Consider the following 22,464-nt stretch of genomic DNA (forward strand, 5'->3'; position numbering starts at 1 on the left):
AAGAGGAACACCGAAGAAATGGAGTAGTCTTCATAATTAATAATAAAGTTGCTAAAGCAGTGCTTGGGTACAACCCAAAAAATGATAGAATGATCTCAATTTGAGTTCAAGGTAAGCCATTTAACATCACAGTGATCCAAATATATGCCCCAACCACAGCTACTGAAGAAGCAGAATTAGATCAGTTCTTTGAGGATCTGCAGCACCTATTGGATAATACACCAAAAAGAGACATTATTTTCATTATAGGAGATTGAAATGCTAAGGCGGACAGTCAAATGACAACTGGGATCACAGGCAAGCAAGGTTTGGAACAACAAAATGAAGCAAGACTTAGGCTGATACCGTGTTTCCCCGAAAATAAGACAGTGTCTTATATTATTTTTTGCTCCCAAAGATGTGCTAGGTCTTATTTTCAGGGGATGTCTTATTTTTCCATGAAGAAGAATTCACATTTATTGTTGAACAAAAAAATGAACATTTATTATATACTGTACAGTAGTTGTCATCACAAACCAGCATAACCAGACAAACTGTGAATCCTATCAAGAATTTCTTGTTATTACCATTATTTCCATTTACAACTGGTATGTACATTTACCAATCCTGAATGCTCTGGTGTTCTGTTTGGCAGGCGCTGGGCATACTTCCAAACAAAAACTTTGCTAGGTCTTACTTTCGGGGGAGGCCTTATATTTAGCAATTCAGCAAAATGTCTACTAGGTCTTATTTTTCGGGGATGTCTTATTTTCGGGGAAACTGGGTAGAACTTTGCCAGGAAAACTCACTGTGCATAACAAACACTTTCTTCCAACAACCTAAAAGACGGCTTTATACATGTACTTCACCAGATGGTCAACACTGAAATCAGATTGACTACATTCTTTGCTGCCAAAGGTGGCAGACATCCATCCAGTCAGTGAAAACAAGAACTGAAGTTGACTGTAGTTCAGATTACGAACTTCTTATTGCACAATTTAGAATGAGATTAAAGAGACTGGGGAAAATACACAGATCGGTTAGATATGATCTTACAAATATTCCTAGTGATTATGCAGTGGAGGTGAAGAATAGATTTCAGGAACTAGATTTAATAAATAGAGTCCCAGAATAACTATGGACAGAAGTTCACAACATTGTTCAGGAGGCGGCAACATAGTACGTCCCAAAGAAAAAGAAAACCAAGGAGGCAAGATGGTTGTCTGCTGAGACACTGGAAGTAGCCCAAGAAAGAAGGAGGGCGAAAGGAAACGGTGATAGGGGGAGATATGCCCAATTAAATGCACAATTCCAGTGGTCAGCCAGAAGAGAAGGAAATATTTTTAAACAAGCAATACATGGAAGTGGAAGTAGAGATTGAATAGGAAGGACAAGAGACCTCTTTCAGAAAATCAGAAACATTGGAGGTAAATTTCAAGCAAAAATGGGCAGGATAATAATATAGAGGATAGCTTTGACGGCGTGGTGAGTGAATTAGCATTGAGAAGCATTGCTAATAACAAGGCAGCAGGAGACAACGGGATTCCAGCTGAGTTGTTTAAAATCTTGAAAGATGATGCTGTCAAGGTGGTGCATGCTATATGCCAGCAAATATGGAAAACATAAGAATGGCCATCAGATTGGGAAAAAATCAATTTATATCCCCATACCAATAAAGGGAAATGCTAAAGAATGCTCAAACTTTTGTACAGTGGCACTTATTTCACATGCCAGTAAGGTCATGCTCAAGATCCTGCAAGGCAGACTCCAGCAATACATGGAGTGAGCATTGCCAGATGTACAAGCTGGGTTTAGAAAAGGCATAGGAACAAAAGACCAAATTGCCACTATCCGCTGGATAATGGAGGAAGCCAGGGAGTTTCAGAAAAACACCTATTTCTGCTTTATTGGCTATTCTAAAGCCTTCGACTGTGGATCATAATAAATTGTGGCAAGTTCTTGGTGGTATGGGGATACCAAGTCACCTTGTCTGTCTCCTGAGAAATCTGTATAAAGACCAAGTAGCAGCAGTAAGAACAGACCACGGAACAACAGACTGGTTCAAGATTGGGAAAGGAGTACAGCAGGGATGTGTACTTTCACATTGCCTATTCAACTTGTACGCAGAACATATCATGTGAAGTGCAGGGCTTGACAAATCCAAGGCTGGAGTTAAAACTGCTGGAAGAAACATTAACAACCTTAGATACACTGATGATACCACTCTGATGGCTGAAAGTGAGGAGAAGCTGAGGAGCCTTATCACCAAGGTGAAAGAAGAAAGTGCAAAAGCTGGGTTGCAGTTAAACAATAAGAAAACCAAGATTAAGGCAGCCAGACCGATTGATAACTGGCAAATAGAGGGAGAAAACATGGAGGCAGTGACAGACTTTATGTTTCTAGGTGCAAAGATCACTGCATATGCAGACTGCAGCCAGAAAATCAGAAGACGTTTACTTCTTGGGAGGAGAGCAATGGCTAACCTCGACAAAATAGTGAAGAGCAGAGATATCACACTGGCAACAAAGGTCCGCATAGTTAAAGCAATGGTATTCCCCAAAGTAATCTATGGATGCGAGAGCTGGACCATAAGGAAGGCTGAGCGAAAGAAGATAGATGCTTTTGAACTGTGGTGTTGGAGGAAAATTGTGAGAGTGCCTTGGACCACAAGAAGATCCAGCCAGTCCATCCTCCGGGAAATAATGCCCGGCTGCTCACTGGAGGGAAGGATATTAGAGGCAAAGATGAGAAGACAGAAAAGCTTGGAAAAGATCATGATGCTGGGGAAAATGGAAGGAAAAAGGAAGGGAGGCTGACCAAGGGCAAGATGGATGGATGGTATCCTTGAAGTAACTGTCTTGACCTTGAAGGAACTGGGGGCGGCGATGGCCGACAGGAAACTCTGCCGTGGGCTGGTCCATAAGGTCACGAAGAGTCGGAAACAACTAAACGAATAAACAACAACATAAATTTATTGTCATGATATACTATGTAAAATGAATGGAGATTGAACATTACTATTTAACATATATTGCTACTGTAGTTTTTTTCTTTCTGATTTGTCTTCTTCTAGTGAGCCGAATAACAGTGAGAATACAAAAATTTTAAGTTCTAATTATTGGTGTGTTGTTGTTTTTTTAATTTGTCCTTAGAAAATTTTATGTAATGTTAAATTTTCTTGAAAATTTTCTTTAGAAAAGTTTTCTTCTAACTAAAACACCAACAGATTTATTGAAGTAAGCCAGAATGTTGGCATGTTTCAACATGAAATGCTAAACTGTTTTTATCCTGGACACCATGATTAACGAACTGTGCGTTGTTTAAAAGTTTCCTTACAATATTTGTAATGTCCAGTGAGCTAAATATAGTGGAGTATAATAATTAGCTATTGCTTTACTTATTTTCTTTACTGTCCAGCTTTCACAATCATACATAGAAATCGGAAATACAATGGCATGGATGAACCTGACTTAAATATTCAATGGTATATTTTACACTTGACTATCTTGTCTCATTTTGCCATATCTGTTTTTTCATGTCCTAGCTTTCTTCTGACTTCTTGACATTAGTCTCAATTTGTATTTGTGATAAGGTAAAGGTATAAAACATCTTTTAACTATTTTGATTTGTTTCTTTTTTCATACAATTTTTATTGCAAATATATGAGGAATGGGGAAAGGTACAAGAGTGGATATAGAACAGGGGCATTTTAACATCTTACATCTTTGTCTTCTTCCATTGTTACCTTATACAAAAAAAGGCTTCTATGGTATTTTAAAAAAGATCATTCTTTTCTAACCACACACAGAATGATAGAAAAGTGGGTGTACAGTGTTTTGAAATAAAGGAGATAGAAAAGTTGAGAAATTCTCAAGTAACATAAGGCTTGAATAAAAAAGTTTAGTTACTGTGTGTAACATAAAGCCATGCTGTCAAGAATAAGTGCCCAAAGCCTAGTACTAAGCCACTTCAAACCTTGTTACTTCATTCAGTATTTTCTTCTAATACTGTCAAAAACACCAGGGTTTTTATGTTCTTTTTAAATAGAAACTCCGGAGAGAGCAAGAACACAACAAAATATTTAATGTACTGTGCTATTGTATTAGTCTTTTCCATGTGATAGTACTCGCCATTGTTCAGATGAGCATTACACTTCTGAGCCTCTTGTAAATTTTAATACAAATCTTTTGGGGTTAGGGATGTTTGCAAAGTAAACATTAAAGCATAAGAGGATCTTGGTAATGAGTAAAATATAATTTCTTATGGAAAAGGAAGATGTGCACTTCACAAAGTTTCTTCCTAATGTTGTAAATCAGGAGTGTCCAGACTTTTAAAGCCGAGGGCCAGTTCACGGTATCTCAGCCTATTGGGGAGCCAGACTAGTTTGAAAAAAGATGAACACATTCCTATGTACACTGTATATGTCTTATTTGTAGTGCAAAAAAACCAAAAAAACAAAACCCCTATGAAAGAACAATACAGTATACAGTTCCCTCACTTATTCCAGGACCACCTGGAAAATCTGCGAAGTAAAGACGCTTTATTTTAATATAATAATAATAATAGGATTTGTACATCATTTTAATAGTTAGGTGGCCTTTCTCCCATCCCGGGGAGGCCAGTTAAGCCTTTCCTACCAACGCCAGTGGGCCCCCACCATGTTGCTCTGGATGCCTCTGTTCCTGCAGCCAGGGAAGAAGGAACACCACTCCGGCCCGGTGAGTGAGCGAGCAAGGGAGGGTGGGCAAGAGAGTGAGGGTGGGCAGCAAAGGCGGCCAGGCTCCTGCTTCTGCTGCCGCTCCAGCCTGGCCATGCCAGGAAACATGGAGGAGCGATGGCAAAAGCAGGAGCCCCCTCTTACGAGTCCTCCACATTTCCTGGCGTGGCCTGGCAGGAGCAGCGGCATAAGCAGGAGCCTTGCCGCCTCTACCAGGCTCCTGCTTCTGCTGCTGCCTTTGCTGCCTGCCCTCACTCTCTCACCCACCCTTCCTTGCCCACTCACTCATCAGGCCAGAGTGGCGTTCCTTGCAGGAGCAGAGGGAGCCAGAGCAACATGGCGGGCACAGAGCAAGGGGCCCACCGGCGCTGGTAGGAAAAGCTTCACTGGCTCCCTGGGGTGGAAGAAAGTCCATACGTCATTTGCTCAGTGTTTTTCCGCGAAACAGCGAGTCTGCGATAAGTGAACCGCGAAGTAGTGAGGGAACACTGTATAAAACAAATAACAATTTTAATAAACTTAAATGTACCAGTCTTTCAATAAGAAGTGTGGGCCTGCTTTTGGCTAAAGAGAGAGTCAAGTTAATTAAGATTGATGTTGTGTGCCTTTAAGTCATTTCACACAGTGGCATATGCTGCCTCAGAGTCTGGTGGAGTCTCCTTCTCTGGAGGTTTTCCAGTAGAGGCAGCATGGCCATCTGTCGGGGGGGCTTTGATTGTGGCGGGGGGGGGGGGCTTATAGTTGCCATCTGGCTCTCCTCTTTTCTTTCGAAGGGAGGAATTGCAGAGAAGTGCAGCCTTTTTGGAAAATGCTGGATAGGGGACACAGGATGAAGGCAGAATGAAGAAGGGAAGATGGGAGGATGGGAAGCCAGGTAGGCGCTTAGCCTCCAGGGCTGCCCTTCCCAGCCATGCAGCCATGGCAGCAGCGAGTGCCTGGGGCAAGCAGGGCAATTGGGGAGCCTTCCTTTGCAAAGAAATGTATTTATTTACTTATTTACTTTGTTTTATATCCTGCCCTCTCTCCCTCATTGATGTACTCAGAGCGGCTAACATATGGCACAATTCAGTGCCGTTCAACAATCCACCTCACAATCAAATATATCAAATCAATCCATATAAAATCTATAATACTCATCTAATAACAACAATACATAGTAAAACATTATTAAAACTCACTATAATTAAAATTCAAAATCGTTGCCATCTCATTACCATTTTCCACATCCATTGCACTTAGCCCAGTTAACCATTGTCATCTTCAAACACTTCCCTCCACAGGAAAGTTTTTATCTGCTTTCTAAAGGATAACATGGAGGGAGTTCCGGAACTGAGGAGCCACTGTTGAGAAGGCCCTTTCTCTCGTTCCCACCAGCCGCACCTTAGACAAAAATATTGTGAGGAAAGAGAGAGAGAGAGAGAGAGAGAGAGAGAGAGAGAAGGGGCTATTGGGACGGGATGCCCGAGGCTGAAGCCACCCAAGGAGAAGACGATGCTTATTTGGGGTGAAGGGACACGAGGCTGTCATTTCTCTCCTCCTGAGGAGCCCGCCTTTTCTGGGGCCCTGATCCTCAAGAAAGAATGAATGAATAAAGAGAGGAAGGAAGTCAAGAAAGGGATAAAGGAAGGAAGTTGAAGATGGGAGGAAGAAAAGAATCAAGGGAGGGAGGCCTGGAGAGAAATAATACTTCTGTTAGATTACTTCATAATTCGAGAGTTGAACACAGCACTAACATTTGTTGGCTTATCCTCTTTATTCAAACCCTACTATGATGTCTTCATTCAGCTTTTTCTTTCCTCTGTTCATTTCCTGGTTTAGCTTCCCTTTGCTGGTCTGTTTCATTTGCACTTAATTTAGTGGTGGAGCTTAAAAACCCCCTGCAGGTCTTGGTGAGTTGGTTCAGAGCTCATCTTAGAGGTTTCCCTCCCTTTTTGGTTTTCTATATCAGAGCTTCTAAGAGTTAGGCCAGAAAATTGACGGGTTCTTTTGGCCTGGCAATCCAAAACAGGCAATCTATAGCACGTACTTACCACACCATAGCAAAGTTCTGTACTTACCTAAAGCCTAAAGAGTGTTCTATACCATCATACCTTAGAGTACTTTACCTATAGTCCAGTATTTTACCTTTATAGCATGTATTTACCAGCATGTATTTACCAGCATATTTATACCTCATAGCCAAGAGTATTTTACTTTATAGCCTTGTGTACCTACCTTACAGCCATTTTAATTGAGTATTTACCTTAACGATATCATAGCCAATACAGTTCAGAGTACATACCTCAAAGCCTAGAGTATTTTACTATTATTATTTCAGTTTTTCATCATTATTAGTTTATATCTTTCCTTAATTATCTAGTGCATATCATATAGCCATCTCAGCTTATTTACCAACAGCAAAGCCTTGTACCTTTTACTACAGCTTCCATTTACAATCAAAATAGACCTGGTTGTCTTGGTCAAGCACAAGCTGAATATAACCTAACAATGTACAGTAATATGATTTGCTAAGAATGTTAATGCAAGCTGGGACATATAGAATCATAGAATAGTAGAGTTGGAAGAGACCTCATGGGCCATCCAGTCCAACCCCCAGCTAAGAAGCAGGAAATGGCATTCAAAGCACCCCCGACAGATGGCCATCCAGCCTCTGCTTAAAAGTCTCCAAAGAAGGAGCCTCCACCACAGCCTGGGGGAGAGAGTTCCACTGTCGAACAGCTCTCACAGTGAGGAAGTTCTTCCTAATGTTCAGGCGGAATCTCCTTTCCTGTAGTTTGAAGCCATTGTTCCGCGTCCTAGTCTGCACAGAAACAGACCTGTTCATATCACAGACATTAATTCTTCCATTCTTCTGCATTAATTGCCAGTTCATTTGGAGTTCTTACTCACGTTCTAAGTAATCCAGCCAAAGAAGGAGACTTGACGAGTTGGAGAATGCTAGAAAAGAGTCACCAGAAGAGCAAGAGGTCAGGAAACTAAGTCGTATGAGATGTGGTTAAAGTAAATGTATGTGTTTAATCTCACAAATTTAAGATTAGAGGGAGACGTGATAGCAATGTTCAAATATCTGAAAAGGTTTCATGGAGAGGATTGAGCAAACATGTCCTAATTTACTCCAGAGGACAGACTACAAACAGTGGTAGAAATTGCAGGGAAACAATATTTGAGTAAACATTGGGGAAAATTTCCTAACAATGAGAGCAGTTTCACAATGGAACAAGCTTCCTCAGGAGATGGTACATTTGATTTTGCTGGAAGTATTTAAACAAAGGCTGGATGGTCATATGATTCTAAGATCTGTTGCAGATATTGCAGCTGTATCCTCAAATATGTACTCTGCATTACACTGATTTAGAATAAATTATCTCTAAGAATCCTTCCAGCTCTTGATCTGTTCAGTAGCTCGCTCTGGATTTATAAAAATGAAAACTGGCAAATGTAATCCCACATAGAGAGTTAGTATGCATATACATCTAATGAAAGCAAGTTAAGCAGTTCTTTCCAATGATAGCCAGTTTTTTTATTGTGTCAGAAGTGAATTGAGAACATACTGCATGTCGCTTCTGTTGTGAGAGAATCGGCCGTCTACAAAGACGTTGCCCAGGGGATGTGTTACTATCCTGCTGGGAGGCTTCTCTCTTGTCCCCATGATGACCAGTGAAATGAACAATGATCTGCAAATCTGAATCAAGATTTTGATTCAGACCTGAATTAAATTAGATGGTTTCTGTTTCAGTCCAAGTTATATTAGGCATCTTTCTGAATTGCTGAATCAAGAGTCCAATCTGAATGTTGTGGGTGATGTGCACCTTGGCATGTAAACTTGTAGCATGTCAGGGCAACTGAACAAACTGTTGTCAATTATAATTTTGGGTTGTTAGATGTAAATCAGTTTCAGATATTGAGTTATGAAATCCACTTACCCAAGGTCTTGTCATACCTCACCACTGCAAACTTAGTGTACAGAGGTTCAGTCAAAATAGTGTTTTTTGCTGTTATTAATCTAAAATATGCCTTTGATAGGGCTAAATCAGCCATAATCTTGGATGAGCTTAATTCACGACTGAAACACTCTGGAAAAGGTATGGTATTTTTACTATGATAAAATATATTGAGCTAAAAGAACTATATAAAACTTGAAATACAGTAGAGTCTCACTTATCCAACACTTATCCAATGTTCTGGATTATCCAACGCATTTTTGTAAATGTTTTCAATGCATTGTGATATTTTGGTGCTAAATTTGTAAATACAGTAATTACTACATAGCATTAATGTGTAATGAACCACTTTTTCTGTCAAATTTGTTGTATAACATGATGTTTTGGTGCTTAATTTTTAAAATCATAACCTATTTTGATGTTTAATAGGCTTTTTCTTAATCTCTCCTTATTATCCAACATATTTGCTTATCCAACTTTCTGCCGGCCCGTTTATGTTGGATAAGTGAGACTCTACTGTACATTGTTTTTTTATAGTTTTTTATTGGCTGGGTTGTGATTTGAAGACAACATTCAGGGGTAGAACTAGGAGACACTATAGTTGGTGATATTCTAGTATAATGTGATCCTGCCACATAACATACAGATACCTTTTGGTACTTTCTTTTTGCCTATTGAGTAATGCAAAGGAGATTTGGCTGAAGCAAAATTAGAGACTATGAGGTTTTAGTGATTGCCATAACTCTTTTCAGTATATATTTGGGTGTTAAATAAAAGAAAGGAGATTGGTTAAAGCTAAAACTGACAGGATTGAAAAAAATATAGAGTGATGCTATTTCATTACAAACCAGGCCTTGTTCAAAATCTAGCCTAGAGTAGGAACTGATAGATGTTAAAATTTCCCTATACTAATTTTTATGTTGGTGAATCTTTTCTGTTTCTACAGAGTTACAAAATAAACTTTTAAATCAATTAAATGCTGTTCAAATTGTGCTTTTAATTTACAAAATATATTTGGAAGGCCAGAAAGCACATCCTCAACAGGTAATAATCATATTCTTTTGGATTTTCAAGTCAGGCGTCTTCTGTATCAGAGACCAATTGTTAACATGATTTGTATGCCCAGAAGTGTTAATAAGAGATTGTAAGGCTCTAATATATCGGTGGACAAAATCACTTTATATGCACTCCTTTCCCTCTTTTGTTAAAGTGTGAGAAAACTTTCTGAAGAATTCTTTACCCCAAGGGTATTTCTAGATTGCTAGTACTGCCAATACTTCCCTGGACCTTTTGTTGAATTGTAAAGCCTTTCTATTCGTTTTATTGAGAGGTGTGCTTGAATTTCACCTGCCACTTAAATGTAGATAAAATGCTTTTGTTTAGAAAAGTTTGTTTGAAAAAGCAGTTGAAAGTGAAATGAGTTATCTCTTAGGTGTTTGGTATGTACACACACACACACTCACAATTCGATATTGTGGGAAAGCAGCAAACACCTTCTGAGGTGGCAAAAGAGCGATAGTAAGGCTCAATTAATCTTCCTCGCACTTGGGTATAGAATTTTCCTATTGTTGTGTAGTGTGCCTGAATGTGCTCAACTGTAAAATGGCTGATAACCCTAGCTAGGGAAGGAGGACACTCATAGACATTGTAACAATAAAGACTGTAGTATCACCTTTTGGAGAGATACCAGCTGTTTGAAAAGGACAGGATTTCATGATATTTTTAATTCATTAAAATTCTCCTCTATAGTTCCTTAGAAGGATCAGTGTAGTTTGGTCTTGAAGCAGACACGGTTAGGTCAGGGATTAGGTCCCCTGTATGTGCTAAGCATTTTTCTGGGCTGCATCATAAGAAGATGCCATAAACACCACTACCATAAACATAGACAAGTGGATAAGGCACAAATAGTTGAACTTCAGCTCTTTTTGTCTAACATCCAGTTTTCTACTTGGATTGATTTTGTATTTGGGAATGCCAATAATGTTACTTAACTGAGTTAACTCAAATGCTAGTTTGTCAAGTCAGTTTATTTTGTTTTCCTGGCTAATTAAAATTAAAGTAAAATTAATGTAAAAAGTGATTATTTCACTTAAGTTTTTGCAAATTCTGAGTTGTCTCATTATTCAAGAAACATCATATCACAAGTGTTACATGTCTCTTTTGGTTTAACATTTTTTCTATTTCAGCCATTCACGTGCCTGTCTCCACCACTTTTCTTTTGACCAAATCAAAACCTAATGTGTGTGTGTGTGCGCACACACACATATATGTTTGGAAAGTATGTTTTTATTGTTTTGATTTGAGTCTAATATATCAAATGAAAGAGGAAAATGTAAAACTCTTCCATTAAAAAAAATTGTCAGCCATTCTGGGCTCTGTGGAGAAGGAGGAGGTTGCATGTAAATGAACAAATAAATGGAACACTTTGGGTTCTACGCAGAATAAGGTAGAACAGAATTCCATGAGCTGGATGATCCCATGTTATTAGATGCCTTGGGAACCTTGTTGGTGAAAAGGCAAAATGTAAATAAATAAGTATGTAAAAGAAACATCAAGGGTACAAATGAAGGAGGCAACCTTTTGACAGTTGCTGTCCCTACTTCGGGCTACTTTTCCGCTTAAAAATCTGCTTCAAAGGTTGGAAGATTTTCTGGAACAATTTGGAAGAGCAGTAAGAACTGGGAGCAGTAAGAACTGACAGATTTGCTATCCTGTTTACTTCTTCCATGAAGAGAGCTCAATTAGGTTCCAGTCCTTTCTACAGTAAAAGAAGTCAATGCTAGATCCAATCTGAAGTTGATACCGTGTTTCCCCAAAAATAAGACAGTGTCTTATATTAATTTTTGCTCCCAAAGATGCTCTAGGTCTTATTTTCAGGGGATGTCTTATTTTTCCATGAAGAAGAATTCATATTTATTGTTGAACAAAAAATTGAACATTTATTATATACTGTACAGTAGTTGTCATCACAAACCAGCATAACCAGACAAACTGTAAATCCTATCAAGAATTTCTTGATACTACCATTATTTCCATGTACAACAATCTATGTTACATACATTTACCAAACCTGCATGCTCTGGTGTTCTGTTTGGCGGACATGCTTCCAAACACAAACGGTGCTAGGTCTTACTTTTGGGGGAGGACTTATATTTAGCAATTCAGCAAAATCTCTACTAGGTCTTATTTTCTGAGGATGTCTTATTTTAGGGGAAACAGGGTATGCAGTAACATTCAGAAAATATAGTGTTTCTCAGAAAAGCAAAATATTTTAAGTCTTAAATAGCTGCCTACATTTAAATATCTTGGAAGCTAAGCAAGGTTAGCCTTGTCTAATGTTTGAGTGGTAGACTACCAATGAATACCAGGAGCTGTAATCTATATTTCAGAAGACGTAAATGGGAAAACCATCTCGTAGGATTGTCATAGGTCAACAGGGGATTTAAAGGCACACACATACGAGGCAACAGTTCAGTAAACACATAGTTTACAACTGATCAATATTTAAATATCAAAAAACAACAAGCCAAATAACTGATTTTACTAAAATAATCTTATACTGTTTTGTGGTTTAAATAAGTATACAGACAGTCCCCATGTTACAAACATCCAACTTACAAATGACTTAGAGTTAAGAACGGGTCAAACAACAGGAAGTGAGAGAAATCTACCCTTCAGATGGGAAATTCACTCCTGAAGAGTTACCAAGGGGAAAAGGTGTCTCCACCGAAGCTTTGTCAGCAATCCTTGTTTCCACAGGAAGCCAATTTTTTCAAAATCTCAGAGGGACAGAAAGTGGGGTTATGAAATCTTCTAAATAGGGGCACAGACAGCAGAACAAACACTACAGGGGTGTTAACCCTTTTCTGTGCTATCCAAAGCTGTTGGATAGCAAGTGTAGTGTGTGATGGGAACTGTTGCAGAGATGAGAATGTAATGTATTGTTTTTGTTTTATAGTCTGCCCCCCACCCCGAGACAGTACATTTCAAGTAGCATTGTTTCACCAAGCCTGGCTAATAACATACTCTTCTGGTAGATAGTCCTATGAAGTATGCTTCATATAGTTTGGGTAGTCAAGTGGTTTAAGTTTTTTGGTATCAAAGCCCCTTCTGTAAAGTACAAGATTTAACAATGTGAATGAAAGAGATTGTGACCGTAAGGCTAGAACTGAATCTCTTCTTGAAAAAAAGCCCAAAGGAAAATAATACTATAAACTCCTGTCTATTTAAACAAGATAGGACACCTTTCCCCAGAGGATTGCAATATCTATTCTGAAAGCTATAAACCAAATGCGTTTATTAATTTTCAGTATTTATCCACTGCCCACTCTGCACAGCTCTTTGGGCAGCATCAAAAATGTTAGGTCTGCCTATCCTAGATATAGATATACGTAGATATATAGATATCGGTGTAAACTAAATAGAGCAAAAGCAGTGCTTGGTTTTCACAATTTGAAAGAGAAATGCTTTAACTCTTTTTCAAAAGGGGGCTAATCTTACACCTGAAGGAAGCTTTTCACCAAATAGAAACAAGTAGTGATGTCAATTGAGCAATGAGTGTGATCTAAATTTTAGTCAAAACTTTAAAGGCAATATCAGAGGTGATGAACCTAGCGCAGGAGATGGTAGTGGTAGGGTTCAGAACCTTGGAGAGCTCCTTTAAACATTAAACTAAAATCCAAAGTAGATTAATTCCTCGTAAACATTGGAGCAGCCAGTTTTTACTGTGAGAGCAATGCAAAAGAAAGCTGTTTTTAGTTTCCTAGCTCTGTCAGCCACCAAGAATCCTTCTCTTTGAATAGAGATATCATGTAGTTTTAGAAGCGTTAACAATTCTAGGCAGTATGTGTCAAACACATTTGCTTGGTTTAAACCTGGAAGAAAACAGAAAGCCACTAGTATTGTATTGTGTTCCCAGTAGCATAGCTCATTTGCTGGATCTCTTGTTGCAACCTGAGCCTCTGGGAGCAAGTGGAGCACCAACATGTCTCTGAGCTTGCAAGACCAAAGGAAGCTGAACGATATCATTGATGGGAGCCCCTATCATCACTGAGCTCCCTTGTGTGAGACCTGATTCAGTTGAAATTCAAGCACCAGGGATGCTTAGGAACAAATCCATTCATTCACTGAAATTTCAGCTTTACAGCTGCCTTGAAGCACATTGCAGAATACAGACTCCTCTTGTCAGTTCCATTCCTCAGACAAGATGGCATTCTTTTTCTTTTCAAGGTGTGAACCACTTCAGCATTGTTGGAAGTTTTAAAGTTCCCTCAAAACAAGACTTTGATTAATGAACAAGGCATGCAACAGGCTTATTAAAGAGTTATTACTTTTAAACAAGTCTTAAAAGATTACCATAGAAGGGCAAAATGCCCTCTTATTAATTGCCATGTGTTCTACAATGCAAAACTGATAGTGATAAATAGGTGATTTTTCTTATGATATAAAAGCAGGGTGGATGGAAAAATGTAGCAGCAACTTTAAGAATAGCTGGTTTTTCTTTTTGCATGACATTTTGTGGATATAAACCCACAACAATGACATTATTATTAAACAGAAGCTGTCCAATAATAAGACAAATGAATGCTATTGCACAGGGTATCCTTTAGCTCTTCCTGTATCACTGTAGTTCATATCATCCCTGGTTATTAATCATGCTGGCTGGGGCAGAAGGAATGTGGAGATACACAGTTTTACCACCCTGTTCATGGACATACTAAAATATTTTTTTACATTACATAAATTCACAGGACATTATAAGCCTATTAGCGTGCTACGATTTTCTGGAGAAACCTTTTGGCAACTGCTCTTAGGATTTGGAGCTCCCTATCTGGTCAAGCTTTTAGAAACTGACACTGGTGGGCTTTTAATGGTGCGTTGTTGCAGTTTTACAAGGTGGACATACTCTTTTAATGAATTTCAATGTTTTAAATTTCATAAATTGTTTATTTGTCTTTTAAATAGTGTTTGCACCTACATATTTTATTGAAGGTTTTGTATACTTTTTTGTTCCTGTTCTTTTTTAAATACATTGTAAGCTGCCTTGAGTTGTATTAATGGGAGAAAAGCAAGAAATAAATGAATAAAATAAAACAATACTTTTTACACTATTACAGTGTATATATTTCTGTACACTGGCTGTCATGGGGAAACTCAGTGCTCATAACGTATGTGCTTATCTGCAACTTTCCCTGTGGTTTTCAGTTCCTTTTGCTTAAAAGTCATATCCAAGAAGTATGAGAAACATATGATTGTGTGGGTTAGGAAGAATTATTTAGATGTTATTCATAAGAATGTTTGTTCTCAAGACAGCCTGGAAGAAAAAAACAGCATCTCCTGTCACAGTTCTCTAGAATTGACACTTTATTTCAAATTAGGTGATAAATCCTATACTACTGTCTTGAAAGGTGTCTGGAATAGGCTCTTATATTATGACATAATTGTATGTGATACAAGTTTCTTGATGACAGGAGTTACCTATTCTGAATTTCGATTGTCAGGTTCTCTAGCATTGTGCCATAATGAAAAGGTTACAGATCTCATCTTTGATTTGAAAGGATATATGTGTGTGTGTGTGTGTCACAAAGGGATACAGACAGTACCCAAGTTACGAACAACGTCGGTTCTATAGATTTGTTCCTAAGTTAAATTTATAAGTTGGAACAGGTACATTTTTTTAAGTTTTGAAAAATGTGGTTTCCTGTGGAAATAAGGATGGTGCTAAAGCTTTAGTGGAGACATCTTTTCCCCATGATAACTCTTTCAGAAATGAATTTCCCTTCTGGGGGATAGATTTCTCACACTTCCTGTTGTCTCACCTCCGTAAGTGTCAAGGACAGAACGCCACAAGATCAAAGATAACAGAGTTTATTGGATTACAGAACTCAAAATGCCCGTAAAATACAAGGGCCAGGCAGTATTAGCCTTTAAAAGCAAAAAGGGGCAAGGAAAAACGTTCAAAAGATAAACCGGATTAAACCGGAGTTTAATCCGGGTAAAAACAAAACAGCTTGCTTCAGCCTGGAGATAAACAAAACAGAAGCCGGGGAACAAAGTGTTCAAAAGAATGCAATTAATTGGCAGCAGATTCCTCTCTGCTGCCAGCACTGTGCTTTGAGTAACCTGAGTCACTCCTCCACACAGCAGGCAAGATTTCCAATACACACAGATCAGCCGAGGATTGAAGCAGTAGAGTAGACCCAGTTCCTTTCCGTAGTTCAAGCCAGAAGCAGACGTTTGTAGATTCACCAAGTCCGAGTAGGGGGAAGTCAAGCCGTGGTCAGTTCAGTCCGAAATCCAAAGCAGGAGATGGCGTCCGTCAAGAAGACGACGGAAGGTCAAAGGTATCAGCACACGAAAACACACCAGTCTTCAGGAAAGCGTCCCACACAGATCCCAAGCGTTCGTCCAGATTACCTTGCCCAACGCAATTTGCAATTGCTCCCAAGCCTCATTTTATGCCAGTTACAAATCCTCATCACTATCAGCTGCCCTCCTTAACCCGGGCGTTTCCTCATCACTTTCCTCATCAGAGCTGGAACACCTCTGACTACGCCCCACAGCATCCCCAGCTGTGGATCCCGTCCCATCCCTCCAGCTTGTCCATGGGTCTAATCCTGAAGGTCCCCATTCATCTTCCATCCCATCATTGCCAGTGGCACCCAATTCCTCCCTCACCCGAGTCCAATCCATCTCATCCTCCTCCGAGCTAACCAGCCCCTCCTCCATTCTCTCCGTAAACCCCTCAAAAGACTCTTCGTCAGATGGTGCTGCAAAGATATCTCGCAGTCTCTTTCTTTCTCGCTCCTCGAGAGTATCTGACTCTCGAGGAGTCTTACGCCCACGTCTGCCAGTAACAGAGCCATGAGGCTCAATCATAACACTATCCCCTCTCACAAAGGCCTCCTCCCCCGAAGGCGGAGAGGTGGCAGTGATACCCTCCGCTATAGCACCACGACGACTGGAGGTATCTAATTTTAACAGTGAATGATGGAAAACTGGATGGACCTTTAAACTAGACGGTAAACGCAAACGAAACGCAACGGAAGAAATCTTTTTAACGATAGGAAAGGGACCCAAATACCGAGGCGCAAACTTTCCCCCAGCCTGTTTAATATGTTTGGAAGACAACCACACCAAATCCCCTTCTTCCAACTCCTCCCCTGCCTGCCTGCGGCGATCGGCCTGAGTCTTTTGCGTTGCCTTAGCTTCCAACAGTAAGCGACGGGCAACATCATGCAACGCAGCCATTTCCGAAGAGCGGTACACAGGGTCAGAAGAGACCACATTGGTCGACGGCGCCACACCTCCCCGTGGGTGAAAACCATACGTTAGTTCAAATGGCGTATGCTGACTAGACGTGTGCACCGCATTGTTGTAAGCGAACTCCGCCACCGGTAGCCACTTCACCCAAGCAGTGGGTTGATCTAAACAAAAACAACGTAAATATTGCTCTAAGAGCCCATTAACCCGTTCCGACTGACCATCCGTTTGCGGATGAAACGCAGAAGAAACGTTTAACTTAGTACCTAAGCACTCATGGAAGTGTTTCCAAAAGCGTGACACAAATTGCGGAGCCCTATCCGAAATAATCACCTCGGGAGCTCCGTGCAAACGATAGTTGTGCTTAGTAAACAGTAAGGCCAACGTAGGGGCCGCCGGAATGGTTGAACAAGGAATAAAATGAGCCAGTTTGCTAAATAAATCCACCACCACCCAAATACAAGTATAACCCCCAGACTTAGGCAAATCCGAAATAAAATCCATGGAAATGATTTGCCATGGCCTCTCAGGAACAGGTAGAGACGACAACAAACCTCTAGGGCGCCCAACAGGCATCTTACTCTGCTGGCAAACAGCGCAGCTGTCACAAAAGCGCAGAATGTCTTGCCGCATCTTTGGCCACCAGTAGCTCCTGGTGATAAGCTGCACGGTCTTGAACCTGCCAAAGTGCCCAGCCATGGGTTCGTCATGGTGGGCTCTAATCACCTCCAACCTGAGGGCCCCCACTGGTACATAGACCTGCCCCCTGCGTACCAATACTCCGTCTTGATCTTGTAGATGAGGCAGTATTGTACGGTTACCTGCTGATAACAGCATAAGTTGCTCCTGAGTCCACACATCGTCCCTCTGAGCCTCAAGGATCTGGTCATGTAACCCGAGCTCATTATCTACAACACATAGAGAGGCAGTAGGCAAGATGGTCTGACATACTACCTGCTCATTGGTCTTAAACTCCGGCTTGCGGGACAAGGCGTCGGCCCGCAAGTTTGTCTTCCCCTCCACGAACTGCACTTTGAAGTTAAACCTGGAGAAAAACAAAGCCCATCGGATTTGACGCTGGTTTAACTTTTTTGCTGTTTGCAAGTGCTCCAAATTCTTGTGATCAGACCTGACCACGATTTGGTGCCGCGCCCCTTCTAGCCAGTGCCGCCACACCTCAAACGCCACCTTAATCGCCAACAACTCCTTCTCCCATATGGTATAGTTCTGCTCGAATGGTGTTAGTTGCCGCGAGTAAAATCCACAGGGACGCAAGGTCCCTGAGGAATCTTTCTGAGACAATACAGCCCCCAACGCGTAGCTAGAAGCGTCCGCTTCTACCACGAACGGTTTGTCAACATCAGGATGTGTTAGTATGTTGTCTGATTGAAAGCTAGACTTTAGTTGTAAAAACGCGTCGTGAGCTTCCCGCCCCCACACAAATGGCTGTTTCTTACGCAGGAGCTGCGTCAAAGGCACCGTGAGCTTTGCAAAATTCGGAATAAACTTCCGGTAGTAATTAGCGAATCCTAAGAACCTTTGCACATCCTTCTTAGTCTTAAGCTCCTGCCATGAGTTGACGGCGTCAACCTTATGTGGGTCCATTTTAAGTTCCCTACCTGACACTACATGACCTAGGAACTCCACTTCAGGCACATGAAAGACGCACTTGGAAGCCTTGGCGAAGAGCCCATTAGCCCGCAGACGGTGCAGAACCTGCTTGACATGTTGACGATGTTCTTTCTCGTCCTTAGAAAAAATCAAGATATCATCCAAATAAATCACTAAAAATTGGTCAATTAGGTCCCTAAACACATCGTTCATGAACCTCTGGAAGACCGCAGGCGCATTGCAAAGTCCGAAAGGCATGACTCGGAACTCGTGGCATCCGAAGCACGTGTTAAATGCCGTCTTCCATTCATCACCTTCCCGTATTCGGATTAAGTTATACGCCCCCCGCAGGTCAAGCTTGGTAAAGACCTTAGCCCCTTGCACCCTTGATAACAGTTCCGAGATTAAAGGCAGCGGGTACCTATCCCGAATGGTGTATTTGTTTAGGATCCGATAATCGCAGACCAACCTAAGTTCCCCAGTCTTTTTGGCTACAAAGAATACCGGTGCCGCAGTTGGAGAGCTAGATGGGCGAATAAACCCCTTGGCTAAATTTTCATCTAGGAACTCTCGCAAAGCTTGCCTTTCCGGTACAGTCAAGGCATACAGCCTTCCTGCTGGCAATTTCGCACCTTCCGCTAGCTTAATGGCGCAATCATACGGCCTGTGCGGCGGTAACTTGTCCGCTTCTTTTTTACAAAATACATCAGAGAACTCCCCATACTCAGCAGGCACTCCCTCCATATCAGATTGAGAAACGTTCAGAGTGCAACAATCCTGCCTCTTTAAGGTCAACTTACGTGTCACCCAATCTACTTGTGGATTTACTACAGCTAGCCAATCCATCCCCAGGATCACATCGTATCTGGGCAAGCTTGTAATATCCCACACAAACGTTCCCGTTACTCCCTGCACCTCCCACATTACTGCTGAGGTCTCATGGTTAACCACCCCAGTCTCCAGCAGTCTCCCATCCGCTCCTTCCACCCACACGTCGCATGCCTTGCGCACTCTAGGAATGCCATGCTTCCTAGCAAACTCAATATCCACGTAAGAGACCGTAGCCCCTGAGTCCAGCAGTGCCAAAGTAGAAACAAGTTCCTTTCCCCCAACAGATAATGTAATGGGTACGAAAACATGCTTCCTCCCCTCAGTTGACTGCTTTAGTAGCCCTAATGCGTTGGACTCACGTCGCACTAGGGCTGGCCTTTTCCCGAAAGCTGGGAAGGTTTCACATTACAGTTTTTGGCAAAATGCCCAGCATTCCCACAGTACAAACACAACCCCAGCTGCCTCCTGCGGTTCTTTTCTTCTGTAGACAGCTTTTTAAAGACCCCAAGCTCCATAGGCTCTTCCCCCATCACCACAGGTGCCCTGGTTACATGCATAGGTGGCGCACACATTGCTTTCAAGTGTTTACGGGACTCGAACCTGGCGTCCAAACGCAGCACCTTAGCTACTAAGGCATCCCAATTCTCAGCCGGCTCCAAGCGTGCTAATTCATCCTGGAGATAATCACTTAACCCAGCAGTAAACAAAAGCATGAATGCATTTTCCCCCCAGTCCAGCTGGTGGCGATACAAATTAAACTTATTTAAGTAATCCAAAACAGTCCCCTTTCCCTGTTTCAACCGATACAGAGCCCACCCAGCATTCTCCGTGCGGAGAGGGTCCCCAAAAGTGTCAGTTAGTAACTTCTTGAAATTATTCAAATTGTCCTTGACTGGGTCATTTCCCAAAATTAAATTAGTGGCCCATTGTCCTGCAGGACCAGTCAACAAACTCAAAATAAATGCCACCTTGCTAGTGTCTGTAGGGTAAGCATGAGCACTGAGCTGGGAAAAATAAAGCTCAACTTGTGCCAAAAAAGTTGGCAACTTGCACCTGGTTCCGTCAAAGCGTTCAGGAGTCAAAACATGTCCTTTAACAGCATTAGCTGTTTGACTGACAGTAAAGGCCGTTTGTAATTGATCGAACTTAGCCCTTAACTCATCCATCGTCTTCCTGACGGGATTTATTACTGCAATAAACCTTTTTTATGGCGTTGGGCAATCTGTCAAGGACAGAACGCCACAAGATCAAAGATAACAGAGTTTATTGGATTACAGAACTCAAAATGCCCGTAAAATACAAGGGCCAGGCAGTATTAGCCTTTAAAAGCAAAAAGGGGCAAGGAAAAACGTTCAAAAGATAAACCGGATTAAACCGGAGTTTAATCCGGGTAAAAACAAAACAGCTTGCTTCAGCCTGGGGATAAACAAAACAGAAGCCGGGGAACAAAGTGTTCAAAAGAATGCAATTAATTGGCAGCAGATTCCTCTCTGCTGCCAGCACTGTGCTTTGAGTAACCTGAGTCACTCCTCCACACAGCAGGCAAGATTTCCAATACACACAGATCAGCCGAGGATTGAAGCAGTAGAGTAGACCCAGTTCCTTTCCGTAGTTCAAGCCAGAAGCAGACGTTTGTAGATTCACCAAGTCCGAGTAGGGGGAAGTCAAGCCGTGGTCAGTTCAGTCCGAAATCCAAAGCAGGAGATGGCGTCCGTCAAGAAGACGACGGAAGGTCAAAGGTATCAGCACACGAAAACACACCAGTCTTCAGGAAAGCGTCCCACACAGATCCCAAGCGTTCGTCCAGATTACCTTGCCCAACGCAATTTGCAATTGCTCCCAAGCCTCATTTTATGCCAGTTACAAATCCTCATCACTATCAGCTGCCCTCCTTAACCCGGGCGTTTCCTCATCACTTTCCTCATCAGAGCTGGAACACCTCTGACTACGCCCCACAGCATCCCCAGCTGTGGATCCCGTCCCATCCCTCCAGCTTGTCCATGGGTCTAATCCTGAAGGTCCCCATTCATCTTCCATCCCATCATTGCCAGTGGCACCCAATTCCTCCCTCACCCGAGTCCAATCCATCTCATCCTCCTCCGAGCTAACCAGCCCCTCCTCCATTCTCTCCGTAAACCCCTCAAAAGACTCTTCGTCAGATGGTGCTGCAAAGATATCTCGCAGTCTCTTTCTCGCTCCTCGAGAGTATCTGACTCTCGAGGAGTCTTACGCCCACGTCTGCCAGTAACAGAGCCATGAGGCTCAATCATAACAGTAAGTGTGAGTTATTTGTAAGTTGGATGTTTGTAACTGAGGGGCTGCCTGTATACCTTTTAACGGAAAAAGAAAATAAGCAGTAAACTTTTTAAGAAAACCATCAAACCACCTTCTGGATTCTACAGTACATAAGTTTTTACATACAACACACATACACATATACATACATACACAAATTCCTATATCTGTAAGTGTATAGAATGTGATTAGGAGACATTGTTCTGTTCAGACAATAAGTATGATTTTACTATAGTAGTTTGTGCAGATTGTATAGCAGATTGAACTAGTATTCCTTGTAAAAAAGAAGACAGATAAGCAAGCTTTAATGGACATAATTCATCAGTTTATCTCAATTTCATTGGTGTGTTTGTTCATTTTGAGGTGTTTTTGGCTGTAATGTATTGATTTAATCTAAAACAGAATAAAATATTACAGATGTTATTTTCTTCCAATTCTAAATTATTTTATTGAACTGTTAATTACCTTATAAATCAATGTATCAAAAGTCATCTATATTGATACATGGAATAATATTCTACTTCTCACACGTCTTTGTTCCATTAAATATTAATTAAATGAGTTCCCTAATGAAAGGAGAGGATATAAAATATCACAGTCTTTACAATGTCATGAACTTCCACTTTTAGCAGCCTTATATTTCCTTTCTCTCTCTATGACACTCTCCTTTATTCTCATTCCTTCTCTCACTTGTCTTCCAATATGGTGGGACCTAGCCATGTCTTCTACAGATTTTGCTCTACAAATAAAAATTACAGACTGATTTTAGAGTCTTACTTCCTTTTAAGCATGAAAGATTTCCATCTATCTATGTATTAATACCAATTA

The 22,464-nt window shown here is 41.0% G+C and overlaps 1 protein-coding gene across 1 annotated transcript in view; it reads left to right on the plus strand.

The window, feature by feature from the left end:
* Positions 1-22,464, plus strand: part of mrps28 (mitochondrial ribosomal protein S28) — a 40,427-nt gene that overhangs the window by 17,312 nt on the left and 651 nt on the right. Inside the window, exons 3-5 of the mRNA XM_016992837.2 lie at positions 7,564-7,662; positions 8,720-8,778; positions 9,584-9,681. Of these exons, the coding sequence (XP_016848326.1) occupies positions 7,564-7,662; positions 8,720-8,778; positions 9,584-9,681 (256 nt within the window). The remainder of the gene's footprint in view (positions 1-7,563; positions 7,663-8,719; positions 8,779-9,583; positions 9,682-22,464) is intronic.

The sequence above is a fragment of the Anolis carolinensis genome, chromosome 4, assembly GCF_035594765.1.
Source record: "Anolis carolinensis isolate JA03-04 chromosome 4, rAnoCar3.1.pri, whole genome shotgun sequence".
In the NCBI taxonomy this organism is placed as follows: Eukaryota; Metazoa; Chordata; class Lepidosauria; order Squamata; family Dactyloidae; genus Anolis; species Anolis carolinensis.